Source organism: Syngnathoides biaculeatus, chromosome 10 (assembly GCF_019802595.1).
Source record: "Syngnathoides biaculeatus isolate LvHL_M chromosome 10, ASM1980259v1, whole genome shotgun sequence".
NCBI lineage: Eukaryota > Metazoa > Chordata > Actinopteri > Syngnathiformes > Syngnathidae > Syngnathoides > Syngnathoides biaculeatus.
Window position 1 is genome coordinate 26208710 of NC_084649.1, and position 16781 is coordinate 26225490.

The 16781-nt window shown below is 45.0% G+C and overlaps 2 protein-coding genes across 11 annotated transcripts in view; one reads left to right on the top strand and one right to left on the bottom strand.

The window, feature by feature from the left end:
• Positions 1–16781, bottom strand: part of LOC133507269 (ephrin type-A receptor 2-like) — a 39837-nt gene that overhangs the window by 22901 nt on the left and 155 nt on the right. The gene's annotated exons all lie outside the window — the stretch shown is intronic.
• h6pd (hexose-6-phosphate dehydrogenase (glucose 1-dehydrogenase)) lies at positions 7607–16765 on the top strand. Of its 10 annotated transcripts, none has more exons than XM_061832136.1 (7): positions 7607–7959; positions 9327–9376; positions 11489–11695; positions 12995–13656; positions 13727–13844; positions 14147–14416; positions 14498–16765. In XM_061832136.1, exons 4-7 carry the CDS (start codon positions 13021–13023, stop codon positions 15835–15837), a joined length of 2364 nt encoding a protein of 787 aa, XP_061688120.1. In that variant the 5' UTR covers positions 7607–7959; positions 9327–9376; positions 11489–11695; positions 12995–13020; the 3' UTR covers positions 15838–16765. The 10 variants fall into 10 exon arrangements, with proteins under 10 accessions (XP_061688120.1, XP_061688127.1, XP_061688123.1 ...); XM_061832143.1 differs by having other exon boundaries at positions 11493–11695; XM_061832137.1 differs by lacking the exon at positions 7607–7959 and adding an exon at positions 7970–8133.

Sequence of the window (16781 nt, forward strand, 5' to 3'; positions counted from 1 at the left end):
GCCCATATTTGGTCGTGATGGCTCAGCAGCCTACCAGGAAGTAGCATGGATGTTTTGTGCTGGTGTATTCCCATTAGCATTCAGATTTCTGCAACGGCAAATGCTTAACTTGTGACAGGATGCGCTGTTTTGTCGTCGTGCCGTACACAACGAATGGGTTTGTTGATGGCGAATTGCGCTTATTCAGCTAACGTTTGGGTGACCATTCGTACTTGTGCGCTCCAAACTCAATAAAAGAAACAACGTGGGGCGAGACCAAGGAGACCATCCTCACGACGTATAAGGCCATCGGAAGATCGATCGTGAACTATGCGGCGCCCGTGTGGATTCCCAACCTGAAGCCAACTCACTGGGACTCCCTCCAGGCAGCTCAAATCACTGCCCTTCGAACCGCCACAGGCTGCCACAAAACAGCTTTCATCAATCACCTGCACGCCGAGTCGAAACTGCTTTCGGTATGTGAGCACAATGTGATGCTTACAAAACAAAACGCACTTCAGTGCTACCTCGCCGGACATCCCAATCACGAGATGACAAGGCAAGAGGCGCGGCCCAGAGCGTTGCGCAAAACGCTCGAGCAGTACATTCGTCGGCCATCTGTCGATGCAGAGGACTACAGGCGTGGCCTCTCGGCGATCCGTCGAACCGCCGCAGCAGACGGGATCGCCGGCTACAAACCCAAGATCGTGCTGGCCGGCTACCCGCCTCCAGTAGCCGAATCCGAAAGACAACTCCCGTGGCCCGTGAGATCGACGCTATCGCAACTCCGTTCGGGCTGTCACAAGCTCAACGACTATCAGCATCGACTCGACAACAACATGGTCGATAAATGCCCATTTGTGTAACGTGGCCCCCCCACCACGATACGCATCATCTCTTCAACTGTGCTCAAGAACCGACCACGCTGACGGTGGAACAACCTGTGGAGCGCCCGGGCCGACGTGGCTCACTTTCTGGACCTTCATATGGAATAACGAGCGTCTAACGTTTGGTGAGAGAAGCGAGATCCACGCAATCCCAATTTTGGTCAACAATCAGTCGCAAAAAAAAAAAGCCCATTGGTGGTTTATGCCATCTTATTTGAGAAATTTGGGAGGTTCATAAAAGAAAATAAAGATTTCTTTTTTTTCAGTGCAATTAAAATGGGCGGCAATTATCTGCGGATTTTCGCCGTCCCGGTTCAAGGAATTGCCGGGGGGTTCTACTGTACAGGTGCTGTATGTGCACCCTGCCAACCATTGCGGGTGAATCATCTTCACGCTAAAAGTCAGCCGGGACGGGCTCCGGCGACCCGCGAGACGAACCAGAAGGAGCGCTTCAGAAAAGGGATGAAGGGATTGCGAGTTTCTTTCCTTGTATGCTTGCCGAAACTGCCACGGCAGAAACGATGACATCATCGTTTGCGGTTCATCACATGCACGTAGTTGTAAAGTACCGCATTGTTGAGACGCTCAAACGTCGCCCATCTTCAAACAAGTCACAGATGGTTGTTGTGGGTGCAGAACGCTTAAACGTTGCACCTTTTTCCAAAGCATTCTGTGTGGTCCCAAGTTAAAAAAAAATAAGAAATTCTTACACCCCTCCCGGGAGCCCCCCGACAGTCCCAAATGGAATCCAGGGTCCGCGTTGCCCGCATCACGCCCACTCCGAGTGCACGGCGGCGTTACGAGACAAAAGCGAGAGCGTGCTCTGACAAGTGTCGCTCTTGTGAAGAGGCGAAACCCGAGAACGCGGCGGAGGAACAGAGGCATTGCTCGTACGTTGCCGCCTTAAGTCTATTGGCGGCTTCTGGCCTCGTCGCTCATCGCGCCGCGCACGACGCCGACCCCGCCGATCCGAGAGCAGCTGCGCGATAATGAACACTTCAGGTATAGACGGGGGAAGCGCTTTCAAGAAACGAGCCACGAGGAAGTCGGGGCCATCCGTCCTTTGTAACGTAAAACGACTACAAACTACAGCGCAACTCGGCTCTCGTCTGTGCTGATAGTTCGCTGAACAAAAATGTCAACGCTCATTTTTCACGAGCCCAACTCAAAGCCGTTTCTCAACTTTGTTCGCAAATCTGCGTCAGTCAACACTTCTGAGGTAATCCATCACCCTGGCAGGTGTGGCATAACAAGTCGCTGATGAAACAACACGATTATTATTAATATCATTACCCTTTGGCTGCCCTGGCGTTCAAGTATAAGTTGTCTGGAGGGCCAATAATTCCCACATCAATGCTACATTCATTAGCCCATCTGTGCTATTTTGCATTAAAGGGAATGGAAGGACCCCAATGCACTGTTTTGCTAATAATATACAGTTTTTATGCTGAATATGAATCTTAAATCTCACTCACGGGCAATTTTATAGTCTTCAATTAACCTGCCACGCATGTTTTTGCGGATGTGGGAGAAAAGCAGAGTGCCCGGAGAAAAGCCACGCAGGCAAGGGGAGAACATGTAAACTCCACACGGGCGGGGCCGGGATTCGAACCCGGGACCTCAGAACCGTGAGGCCAACGCTTTACCAGCTGATCCACTGTGCTGCCATCCACAAAATATTTAAAGAAATGTTAATTTATGCTGGAATACAAGTCCACAACCACGATTCCTTCCATGATTGGAAAATGTTTTAAAAAGTCCAATTTTCACATTTCAGTGGAATTCTGTATTTTTTTTTGAAAGATTTTGTTCGACTTGTTTATATAATTTTTTTAAAACTTAAAACAAATATTTATCAGTTTGTATTTAAAAGTTGTCTGACAATTATTTATTTTTTTATCTTTTATATTATTGTAAAAGATACCTTCTTTTCTGTTTGTTTATTTGACTCTGTATACCTATATTTTAAAGTTTCATTTCATTTAATAGTTTTTCAGAGATTCTTTTATTATACTCCCCTCAGGTGTCAAACTCAAGGCACGGGGACAGATCCGGCCCGCTGCATGATTTTACGTGGCCCGTGAAGGCGAATCATATGTATCAACTTTCACGATTTTTGTTCAAATCTGTACCAAATTTTAAAAATTGTCACATCATAAATGATAACATTGAGATATTGCAAGCATTTTTGTGTTACCAGACAACAATCGTTGAAAAACTCATTACTGTCGATCTCTGATTCCGAAACGAGTTCATAAATTTCATATGTAAATAGGTTCAAGAATTTTATGGTTTCGTAGTCATAATGGCCCTCTGAGGGGAACTGTAAGTAAAATGTGGCCCACGACAAAAATTTCCGGCCTATAAGCCGTGACTTTTTTCCACATGCTTTCAACCATGCGGTTTATGCGGTGATGCGGCGATGCGGCTAATTTGTGCATTTTTTCCTAATGGCCGCAAGGGGTCACATGAGCGGAAAAGGTAAGAGTGAGACTGTTGAAATATATGTGCCGGGGAAGTGACTTTTACCGGTCCGACCCGGTTAGCGCTGCACTATCGTGTTACTGCCGTGTCTCTGTGATTTTTACCGGCATGTTTTTTTTTTAACCGGCCCTGTTAGCCTGGCGCTAGCGTTAGCGGGGCACTAGCGTTAAACTTTCTGTGTACCGTCTTTCTTTGTAAATATCTCGTTTTTCAATGTGGGCGCTTGCGGCTTTTACACGGCTCCGGCGTATGTATGTACCAAATGGTATTTCCTTTACAAATGTACTGGATGAGGCTAATAACCAGGTGCGCTCTGTAGACTGGGAATTACGGTAGTTTGACACCCCTGCTCGAACCAGTCGGTCGTCGTTCCACCAGCTCGCAACTCGAGACAAAAAATAAATAAATGGCCCAAAGTTGTATTTTTTTTTTCTGGAAAGGCGCCACCAAAACTCAGCTAGCTTCAAAGGGTGAACTCTGCACACATTTCGGTTTGTTTTGGTTTTAAACTTTTTGTCTGTTTTTTTTTTTTTTTTTTTGCAAAAGACGGAGTGTCACATACTGTAACAATGGATGAATTGTCCGAGTCGTAATCTCTGTTAATTGCGCTGCTTTACGTCCTGTATTCATAAAAGTACCAGGTTGCGTATTCCGACTCCTTACACGCTGGGGTCCCTGTAATCCCCCACGTCTGGCAAGTGGAAAGGTGGGGGGCGGGGGGGGGTCAACTAACTAAAAGTGAAATCTCCTCACGTGAGGAGCGCTGTTAAATGTAATGGAAGTTGGCTGGGGGGCCTAATAAAGATGACGGTACACATTCATATGCATTGGCTTGTGTGCTCAGCTTGACCAAGTCTACCTCGCAAACTTTAACAAAAGGGAGGAAGGAAGCCGGGGGCGTGGGCGGGGGAGGGGGGGGGGTGAGTAAAATGTCTCAGGAGTGTGGGGCAACACACACACACACACACACACGAATACCATCCAAACGGTGGTCCTACTGCTTGCGCCCTGCGGGTCTCTTCAGGCTGAAGTTTTGGAGGGACAGCTGGGCCAGCACACTCCGTCCGATTGGGCTTACTGGGCTTTAGTGGGCCAACTCTTGCACACACACATCACGCATCAAGATTCCTCTTCTTATTTATCACATGTATTCTCAAAAGATGTCGAGAGATGTTTTTATATTTCATTTAATTTGCGAGCATTTGTATGATTTAAATGATTTATTTTAATGATTTCTTGGGGGATTGTCATTTTTCAGTATTTATCTACTTTATTTTATTTGCTTTATCATTTTTTTTTTTGGTTTTGTTTTTGAAAGATTTTTATAAATTGAATTTAACCTTGCAGATTCAAAAAGATTTCTGATGTTTGGTAATATTTTATTTTCAGACTTTCATGTAGGAAAACCTTTTTCAAGATTTTAATTTTATGTATTAGTTTTAAATATTATTATTGTAATATTTTTCAAGACCATTATTTTGTTTTTATTTTTTATATGAAAGTTTCCTTGTCATTTTGGGATGTTGAAATATTTTGAAATGTATTTTGGGGAGAATTTTTATTTATTTTGTTGACCAAAAAATGCTTTTCAATTGTCCAAGATTTTTTTTTTCAATTGTTTTTTTTTTTTAAGTATCTACTATTTTCTTTTGCTTTCTTTGTGTGTGTTAAAGATACTCCCGCACACACCCAAACCCAAAGTCACACCCACACATACCAAGCAAGCAGTGCCCCCCCCCCCCCACCCCCTCCTAGCTTGCGCACTGTGGGTCTCTTAAATATGAAGTCATAAGAGCGCCAGCTGCGCCAGCAAGTTCGGCGTGGGCTTGTGCTTGCTTTGCTGACCAATTCCTGCACATGGGCTGCGCCATCCTGTTTACTGTTGACTTTTCACAGTGGCCGGGAAACCCGGGGGGAGGGCAGGGGGGGGCTCTGCAGTGGCGTTCCCGTTATCAGCTGGTTTGCGGACGCTCTACCGTGAAATTTCGGCGTTGAACTATAACAAATACTCTTGTCCAAATTCAATTTTGTCAACAGTAGTTAGCAGAGAGAGAGAGAGAGAGAGGAGAGAGAGAGAGAGAGAGAGAGAGAGAGAGAGAAAGAGGCCATTTTGTTTTTGAGCTTTGATCACAATTTCTCATGATCATCCACAGTCGATGCGGGATTGTCAAATTGTGAAAACAAATAAATAAAATGGGGGAGAAACTGTCGTATTGGAACCAAGTCAATTTTTAAAAAAATGTATTGTATTTTTCCATTAATTGCCCGGACAAATTTACTTGGATGATTACATAATGTGACAAAGGATCATTTTTTTCCCATCCACAAAATATCCATCCATCTATCCATCCATTTTCTTTGCCGCTTATCCTCACGGCTGTCAACGGGCAGGAGGCAGGGGACACCCTGAACCGGTTGCCAGCCAATCGCGGGGCACATTGAGACAAACAGCTGCACTCAAAATCGTACCTACGGGCAATTTAGAGTGCCCAATTAATGTTGCATGTTTTTGGGATGTGGGAGGAAACCGAAGTACCCACCCGGAGAAAAGCCACGCAGGCACGGGGAGAACACGCAAACTCCACACCGGCAGGATTGAACCCGGGACCTCAGAACTGTGAGGCCAACGCTTTACCAGCTGAACCACCGTGTCACCAGCCACAAAATATTTAAAGAAAATTTAATTTATGCTGGAATACAATTACATAACCACGATTACTTCCACGATTGGAAAATGTATTTTTTTATTATTTTTTTAAAAGTCTAATTTTCACATTTCGGTGGAATTTTGTATTTTTTAACCTTTTTCTGAAAATTTTTATTTGAACTTTTTATTTATATATTTTTTTAAATTTAGATATTTATTCAGTTCATTTTTAAAAGTTGTCTTACAATTATTTTATTTTTTATCTTTTATATTATTGTGAAAGATACCATGTTTTTTGTAAATGTTATTTGACTCTGTATATTTATATTTTTAAATTTCCTTTCATTGAATCAATTTTCAGAGATTCTTTAATTATAGTTCCTTTTTAGATTTTAAAGATATTTCAAATTTCATCTGTTTTCTTATTTTTAATTATTTTAAATTATGCATTTCGAATATACTATTTTTTCCAAGAGTAGAATTCTCAGATTTTTGCAATGTATATTTTGTTAGCTGTTGGGTGCATCCTAAAAAAAAATTGTTGTAAAATACGCTGTGAATTGTACGAAACAAGAACAAATAAATATTTTAATATTTCTTCTCAGAATGAAAAAACAAGCAGTCAAAAGTGTAACATTCATAAAGACGTAAAGATTTAAAGCTGCTTGACAGGACAGACTTGGCTTTGGAATGGGAGGTGCTCAGCGGAAGGGATGTTGATGCCTTGACAACTGGTCAGCAAAGGAAAAGGGAGGTGTGTGTGGGGGGGGGCAACCACCCCCCCCACCCACCCCCGTCTGCAGTGGGGGCAACAACAATTGGATCATTATTTGGCCAAAGGGGGCACCTGTTTTGTTTTGTGGCGGGCGTGCATTTGCCACACAGCTGAACAATGTCTGGGGCCACCTTCCTCTACTTGACCAAAATGACTAATTCCATTTTTTCCCATTCCATACTCGTTTGTCAGTTGCTGACATTCGATTTATTGTACTATAAAAGGGCTTTTACTGTATAAAAGTTGACAGTTGTCTTTGTGTAATTGACTCAGTGAGATGCCCCCCCCCCCCCCCCCCCCGCAGCGTTCAGCTCGCGGTTGATTTACTAGCTGTTTATAACCAATATTAATCATTTTAAAAGTTCTTTTAAATGCCTCAAACTGTTTGAAATATTATATTGTGTACACAATCGAGTGTTGGTGGTGTTTATTGCCACTCCCGGTTTATGTTTACTGTAAAACAAATACAATTGCACATTTGTTTGTTTTGTTTTCATTCATTTCTACGGACATCTCTTAGCTTAATGCTAACATGTGATGCAAAACGTCAACTATTGTCTGACTAACTATAAACCTTGAGAGAAAAAAATCATATTAGAGCACAAATAGTCGCCAGAAATGCAGAGAGGGCATACTAAAACGCTAAAAAGGTGTATATAGTCTTTATCTTCTCCCCAATATATCCCGATTAACATTATTCCGATTTATTTGTGGCAGTTTTTTGGTGTGTATTTTGGTTGTATGTATTATACTGCCCCCTGGTGGTCAAGGCACAAGACTCAATAGAAGGACTCCAACCCGTAATTTGTGGTCACGAATTTTAAAAAATATACACTAATATAATTTATGGCCAGGAAAATGGTATAATGTGCGCATTAAGTATGAGTTTTGTGAGTTTAATCTCATTCTCATGGGCAACTTGGACAGCTAATGTGTCAAATGAAAACGTGAATAAATGAATGATTTTAATAATTACCAAATTATTGTTCGAAGGTCGATCCAGCGTGTGTATTTGGTGCATTTTTTTTTATATTAGCATGCCTATCTTTTAAAAACAATGTTTTATTTTTATTTTTTTCTTTTGGAGGGGACGGGATGCGAGCGACATAGCGTCTATGACGTCACGTGACCAAAAGGAGGAAGTGTACGGCTCGCGATCACAAGCGTAGACGCGAAATGACACTTTGGTACGTCTGAAAATCGTTTCATTTTTTTTTTTTTTTTATTATTAATCAACTGCGTGCACAACTGTAAATTCGCCGGAAAGCGATTTGGCCCGTCTGACCCACGCCTGCCCCACCTCAAAATGAACGTTACGCGACTGTGAACGCAATTACGTCAACGCGGAAGTGGCGTTGCAGGTGGAGTTGATAACGTTCATATGTTTTGTGACAATTCTGAACTTTGTGTGTGTACATCCACTGTACAATGCGTCCCGTTATCTTACTAACTGTAGATAAGCCGTGTGCTAACGTTGAAGTTGTTCACATAAGCCGCAATATAGATTGAAGGAAAAAAAAAATTTCACGTTCACTGCAGGATTAGAGAAGTAGCACTGTGTAATATTATTGAAACTTTATGATACAATATTGTGACGTAGTACATTTATTTTCTGGCTCTGCAGTTGTTTAAAAAATATATATATAAATCAAGTAATGACAAAATCCGTGAGTTCAAACAAATATTTGATGAAAGAAGAGAGAGACTGCATCCGATCACACTGGTAAAATCAATTTCAGTATTATTCATATCAATATTATTATTGTTTGGATTGATACTCCCTCAATAATGCCATAACATTTACTGCGCTCGGCTTTAATTTGTACGCATTTTTAATTTATATAGGCTCATGTACAGTGTACAGGCATCCATTTTCTGGACCGCCTATGCTCACAAGGGTCGCGAGGTTGCTGGAGGCAACCCCGGCTGTCATTTGGGCAGCAGGCGGGGTACACCCTGAACTGGTTGCCGCCCAATCGCAGGCCACATTGAGACAGACAACAGTCAGACTCACAAATCACACCTCGGGGCAATTTAGAGCGTTCATTTAATGTTGCGTGTTTTTGGGATGTCGGAGCAAACCGGAGTCACGAATGTCAGGATACGCTTCCCTCTTGTTGTAATCATGTGATAAAAAAGCCTCTTCTGACAACGTAACCGGTGTATCGAGATACTATCGCAAAAGAGGAACCGGCCTGTATACTCGGTGTACAAATTTGGCAAATGCAACACAGACTTATGTTGCATTTTTCATTTTGAGGTCACAAAACAGCTCGTTTATCATCCCACAAGTGGTCGTCGTGCATATGGCAATGATTTACTTTGGCCTTTTGATTGCAGATACTTGATACTTGAAATTTGTTTCATGTCATAAGCAATTTTATTTGCTTCTCTTGCTTCAAAATGTTAGAACTGTGGAAGTCTTGAGCAAGGTACACACATATCGTACTATTAGCATTCTCGTTTTAAGTATTTATTCCCCTCCCTGATCTGCTCATAAAAGTAAATGTTAAGCCTGTTCAATGTTTATGATCGAAAATCGTTATTTTTGTAGTCAACAACGCTGTGCTAATCATCTGGAGCGCGCCACATACAATAAGCACGGTAAGTAAAATTCGGTGGGGTTTCTCACAAAACCTTTTTTTAAGATAGAAAAAAAATTGCTCTGATGTACCGTAATTTCCGGCCTGTAAGCCGAAACTTCTTTCCACATGCTTTCAACCCTCCGGTTTATGCAGTGATGGGGCTAATTTGTGCATTTTTTATAACGGCGTCAAGGGGGCACTCCAGCGGAAAAGGTAAGCGTGAGACCGGTGGAGTATATGCGCCGAGGAAGTGACTTTTACCGGTCCGGCGCTGTTAGCGCTACGCTAGCGTGTTACTGCCGTTTCTCGGTGATTTTTACCAGCATGCTTTTTTTTTTTTTTTTTTTTTTTAAACCGACCCAGTTACTGCGGCGCTAGCATTAGCGTTAGCGCGCGTGGCGGCGCTAGCGTTAAACTCGCCATGTACCGTCTTTCTTTGTAAATGTCTCGCGTTTCAACGTCAGCACTTGCGGCTTTTACACGGCTGCTGCCTATGTATGTACCAAATAGTATTTCCTTTACAAATGTCCCGGGTGAGGCTTACAACCAGGTGCGCTTTGTAGGCCGGGAATTCTCTCGTGAAGGCCAAACGAGTGTTTCATAATAATGCATTCGTTTCCATCAAAGAAAGTAATTAGTGAAGTCCTGAATGAGCGCATTGTCTTTTGTATAAGGTGCGGTCATTTATGCGTGTAAATTAACTTATTTGGGGAAAATGAGCATAAACGATCAGTACAAGCAACGCAGTGTTTCGAGACCTCGTTGTTCCAATGAGTTCCATTCCTCCGGCGGCAACATAACCCAAAATTTGCACGGCAGTTGGAACGCTTCGTAGTCTGCGACTAATCCTGCGCGAGAGGAATGCGAGTCATCACTCGAGAACGCGGTTTCTGTTTGAACTCCATTTGAATCCGGAAGAACCAACTGAAACGCTGGAGATATTATTGAAATGTGGAATGCGAGACGGGCGGAACGGTGGATCAGCTGGTAAAGCGTTGGCCTCACAGTTCTGAGGACCCGGGTTCGATCCACCTATGTGGAGTTTGCATGTTCGCACTCCGGTTTCCTCCCACATTCCAAAAACATGCAATATTAATTGGACACTCTAAATTGCCCTTAGGTGTGATTGTGAGCGCAGCCGTTTGTCTCGATGTCACCTGCGATTGGCTGGTGACCAGTTCAGGGTGTACCCTGCCTCCTGCCTGTCGACAGCTTGGATAGGCTCCGGCACTCCCCGCGACCCTCGTGAGGATAAGCGGCAAAAAAAAAAAAAATGGACGGATAGAATGTGAGACATGATCTTAGAATGGTTTGAATAGGTCAAGAAATGTTGAAGCCAGAGTTAAACTAAACGTACCCCGAGGAGAATTTCACGTTTCATATTCAAAACAACGCTCGGGTCGCGCCAACACGCAGGGTAAAATGTCGTAGCGAGGCTCACCAATGGCATCTATGCGGCCGGCGGTTTTATCAAGTGTCAAGCGACGGTACAAAAACGCATCCAGACAGACAATAAAACAATTTTCATGGCACATTTTCTTGATCATCTCTAAAATGACAAATATGATTTCCTCCCACTGAGCTATTTAGTTATGAAACTCTTCTTGGTTTGCGTCTGTACGCATATGTATCTGTCTGTACGTATGAATGATCATGTTCCCCGGTGACCAGGTTGCAGGCAACACAAGGGCAGGAGCGGCATTTCAATTCATTTCAACAGATTACACAAGATTTATTTTACAGAGAGGGAAGAGACGTGAAATTACAGAAATTACGGTATTTGCCCAAAGACGCCCCAATTGGAGAGAGAGAGAGAGAGAGAGAGACCAGACTCTCGACTCCAACCAAAATAAACGGAGAATTGCAAAATTGACGAGCTTTTTTTGGATACATCTCGCGTCAACATTTGTTGATCATTTCAAAAGTTCACGGTGGGAACAAAAAAGCAGTGAGGGCATATTTATTGCTGCTTTTGATCTTTCATCTGAATAATTAAAATTTGTCAACGTGATGCACTCGATTTTTTTTTTTTGGTTAGCAGACAGTTTTTGAGTAATGTCGCCTTTCCCCGTTTTGCACAACACTTGACTTGATTTTCCTGGAAATCAGCAGGCTTGTTGATCTTTTCCAGCCAGCCACCAACTGACAGCGGCACTAATGTGGCAAGAGGAGCTCGAAGCCCCCGAGCAAAGTACGAAGTCCCCACCAGTACAAATCCCGCTTTCCGGTCTGCTCGGATCACTACGCTCACGACGGCGCGATGCGACACGACAGCTGGCGGCTCTCGTTTTGACTTTTACGTCGCAGACTGCTTTCGACTTCCGGTTTGGAATTTTTGGTAGGTTGCGCTTCATTTTTAAAAATTGTTGAATTTGGATTTAAATTCATTATTGTCGTTAAATGATGTGTCCGACCAGAATCTGTCAACCCAATGGCGGGATAGCACAAGTATGGGTTTAAAGAACACTTTTCAATCTATTATATGCTGATGGCAAGAGACCTTGTACTGTACATTTTTGGATGTAAATTCTATTTACATGCACTTTACACAATAGAGGAGGTTTAGGATCATGAAAGCTTCCTCCAAGGAAGGAACCCCAAACAAAAGCAAGACTCGGCGTGGTGGACTGACTGGCCGCCGGTCAATCGCAAGGCACAGAGAGACAAACGACCATCCGCATTCACACAAATTGACTCTGAAGAGCTGCGATGTCAAAACTCATTTTTGCCGGGGGGCCCACACTGTAGTTGCGGTTCCCCTCAAAGGGGGCGTTATGACTCCAAAATCATAAAAAAATATTTAACCGGCTCATCAAATTTACACATGGAATTTACTAGTTTTGGAATCAGAAATCAAGGGTAATGGGTTTCTCAACTAGTATTGTTGATGCTTGGTCACACTAAAATGTTTCCAATATGTCAGTGTTATCATTAATGATACGACAATTTGAAATTATGGTACGGATTTAAAAAAAAAAAAAATGATGAATGGTGATACACATGATTTGCCTTTGCGGGCCACATAAAGTTACTGATGGGCCAGATCTAGCCCCCGGGCCATGGGTTTGACACCTGTGCTTCAGATTCTTCAGTTAATTTAATAAGCACATTTTGGTATGTGGGAGGAAGCTAGAAAAAACATTAGCCGACAAGTATTGTGCTATTGTTGCAGAGTTATTTTTAACTGCAGTTGTGATATTACGCTGGTGCTGACCGGGCGCCGCCATATCGCAAAGAGTTGCACAGCACACCGAAAAAAATATTTCTTTCCTAATTCCAGCGTGTCAAAAGATTTGATTTGAAAAAAAAATTGAAAAATATTGTTTCTTTTTTCAGGGGTGCATCGTAAAATAGAAAAGTATTGAAGGCGGGGTGGCGATGACTTGATGAAAAAGAAAATGTTAAAGAACACCAGAATCTGTGTGAGCCGATGGGCGGCGCTGAAATGATAAGAACGGTACCACCTTGGGCTCAATTTGAGCAAGGGAAAAACCTCGCACATTCACTTGTTTATTCAAAAGTCAAGGTCAATAAATGACATACAGTTAAAATTCTGAAAGAAATGAATGAAACCTACAGCGTTTATGACAGTATCGTAATAAACGAGGATGCAAAATGTGTTTGTGTTTCCATCCAGGGTGGGGACACTTTTAACACCGCAGCATGTATGCGACGACTCTTTTGCTCTCGCTCGCACTGTTTGCCGTCGGGGGACATGGTGAAGAAAAGCAAAGTCGCGGCCACGTTTCCGTGGTGGTCGTCGGGGGCACGGGGGACTTGGCCAAGAAGTACCTCTGGCAGGGCTTCTTCCAGCTCTACTCGAAGCAGGTCAGCAGCGGGCACACCTTCTCCTTCTACGCCAGTGGACAGTCGCACCCCGACAAGGCCACGCCGATATTCTTCGGTATCCTGAAGGCGGTGTCGTGCCCCGAGGACGTCTCTGAAGAACGCTGCGCCGTGCTTAAGGAGCAGTTCTTGCGCCTGTCGCAATATCGGCAACTCAAGACTCTTGACGATTATCAGAATCTGGCCCAGCACATCGAGCGGCAAGTTCAGGACGAAGGGCTAACCGAGGCCGGACGACTGTTCTACCTCTGTGTGCCGGCATTTGCCTATGCAGATATCGCCGACAAAATCAATAACAGCTGCAGGCCTGCCGGCGAGGCGGCGTGGCTCCGAGTGGTTCTGGAGAAACCTTTTGGGCACGACCTGAGGAGCGCTCAGGTGCTCGCCGCGCAGCTCGGGAAGGCCTTTTGTGACAAAGAAATGTACAGAATCGACCACTACCTGGGGAAGCAGGTGAGGACAAACACGCGAAGGTCACACTCGAGCTGGATTAGACGCCAGTTCTACTTTTGTCGTACATCAGGTGGTCTCCAAGATCCTTCCGTTTCGAGTAGAAAACAAGAAGTTCCTGGATCCCATCTGGAACAAGCACCACATTGAGAGAATAGAGATCGTACTGAAGGAGACACTGGATGTACAAGGTAATCCAAATTTTTCACCATTTTCGAGGTAGTGGGGAGCACGTCTGCTTCGCTGTCAGAGGTTCGGCTTCAAATGTCTTTTGGGACAGCTTTTTGTGCCGTTTGCTTGTGTGGGTTTTCTTCAGGTACTGCATTTCTTGGGCTAACAGATAACCAGAACATAGCAGGTGGTGTGAATCTGAGTGCCAACAGTTTGCCTAAAAGTGTGGGATATGGGATGAAGCCAGAAGACCCAAAGGAGTGGGGGAAAAAAAAAACAACAAAAAAAAACTGGTACTGTACATGTCCTTGTCATTGTTTAGGTCGCATTCCCTTCTACGACGAGTACGGCGTGATCCGAGATGTAATCCAGAACCACCTGACGGAGGTCATGGCTCTCCTGACCATGCGGCTTCCTGCCAATCTCAGTGACAGTGAGGAGGTTCTCCAAAACAAGCTGCGGCTCTTAACTTCTTTTCTGCCCTTGGGCAAGAATCAGGCGGTGGTCGGCCAGTACCAAGCGTACCAAGCCGAGGTTCAGCAGGAACTAAACAAAACCAAAGACCACGTCAGCATCACGCCGACATTTGCGGGTCAGAATCGCAGACGTTTTGATAAAAATACCAACTTGACCTTTTATCGTTGACTTTCTGACTTGACTTTTTGTGTTCCAGCCGTGCTGGCGCACATGGACGCGGCCCAGTACAACGGCGTGCCCATCCTTCTGATCTCGGGGAAGATGTTAGATGAACGAGTGGGATACGCCCGGGTTCTCTTCAAGAGCGACATGTTCTGTCTTCAGGACGGCTTTCGCTGCAAGCCCAAGCAGATCGTCTTCTACTTCGGCCACGGGAGCCTTCAGTACCCAGCCGTCCTCGTGTCAAAGAATCTCTTCAAGCCTTCGGTGACCGAGGCCGAGTGGAAGGAAGTGATGGATCACGCGAATGTGAACGTCCTGGGGTCTCCCCTGTCAGACTATTATGTCCAAACTCCAAGGGTGCAGCGGGAAGCTTACGGAGAACTCATTTCACATATTTTTGCCGGACGCAAAAATAGTTTTATCAGTACGGAGAATCTCCTTGCATCTTGGGACCTGTGGACCCCGCTGCTTGAAAGTCTCGCCATCACGTTTCCCCGTATCTACCCGGGAGGGGCCGACAACGGCGACCTGCTGGACGTCCGTCTGAAAGGGAAGGAGATCGCCTACGAAAGCGAGGTGGTACTCGTCGGCCCGGAACAGGCGGGAGGTGCCGCGGCCAGGAATTTACTGGTCATGCAAGGCAAGTACCGGAGCGCCGACATGGTGTCCGCCTGGGCCGAGGAGCTGGTGGAGCGTTTGGCCGCCGACATTCAGGAGGCGGCAGAGGCGGCCGTGCTCCACGGCGGCGTTTTCCACCTTGCCCTCTCCGGCGGGGCCACGCCCATCGCGCTCTTCCACAGGTTGGCGCTGCATCACTTCTCCTTCCCCTGGAGCAACACCCACATCTGGATGGCGGACGAGCGCTGCGTGCCGCTCGCTGACCCGCAGTCCAACTTCCACAGCGTCCATCAGCACGTTCTGCAGCACGTGCGCATTCCGTATTATAACATCCACCCGATGCCGGTGCAGCTCAAGCAGCGTCTGTGCGTGGAGGACGACGGCGCGACGCTGCTCTATCAAGAAGACATCGGCAGATTAGTCAACGGCTCCAGGTTCCACTTCGTACTTCTAGGAGTCGGCCACGACGGACACACGGCCTCCCTCTTCCCCGGCGGAAAAACGACCGAAGGTGACGACGGTCTGGCGGTCCTCACCGAGAGCCCCGTCAAGCCGCACCGGCGCATGAGCCTCACGTTTGGTGCTATCAACCGAGCCCACAGGGTGGCGCTGCTGGTGATGGGCAAGACCAAACATGAGCTCGTCACTCAGCTGAGCCGCGTCAAGGGCGAGTCCGGCAAATGGCCGGTGACGCGGGTGAAACCCACCAATGGGACACTCTCCTGGTACATAGACTACGACGCGCTTTTGGGTTAGGGATCGCAATCAGCCCTTTCCATGAAAGTTATTTAAGCCGACCTACTGTGAACCGCTCGCTATTCGTGAAGGTTCGGGACCAAGACCAGCCGTGAATATTCAGCCTATTTTGCAACATAAGCGTCAACAATCATACATTCATTACACAAATAATAATTAAAAGCCTTTAGTCGGACAGGGCCGCTATCCAATAAATGCCGGATGTTTACGCATATTTGGAAGAGGCTCGAGTGCCACCTGAAGATATTTGATACTGCGCATTATTTTCATTTTCCGCCGCCGTGACGCATATCCCAGTTGGGGAAACCCGAGAGAACAAATGGGAATTGTGTCACTTGGACCGTGCCCTGGAAATTCACACTCGGCTCGTTTTCCCTCACTTGTGATGCACGTGTGCGTCTGCGCGTGACGCTGAAGCTCCAGCGTTTCAAATGGCAAACGTGCAACTCTCTGGAGTCGGTCAAAGGCCGTGCGTACACTTTCTGAACAGTGCCTTTATTTAATCGGTGTTTTTAGCCACTGCGGTAACGCCAGAGCTCAGGTAAACGTCTCGTGTTTCTACTTAAAGGACAGAAAAATGATTCCAGTAGAAGCACGTGGGTAAATAAAAATGGTGCTTTTTTTTTTGAGGGGGTGGGGGTAAAGACTTGAACCTGTAATTGCAGTTCCTCTTTACATTAAGTCAAAAGAATGTTACTGAGCCTTGTTTTGATCCATTTGCTGGAATGTGACCTTAAAATGTGAAGCTGTCAAATCGCATGCATTCATAATCTTCCTCCACCTGGTTTTCAATTTTCAACAGCATTTTTTTCTGCTTCTCAATGATGTCACCTGTAATTATGTTACATTTTGTGCAACGTACTCTGGGAAACAAACGTCAAAGATCCGCAGAGGAAACACTTGCTTTGTATGAAGTGTAACATTAAAACGTGAACCATATGAAC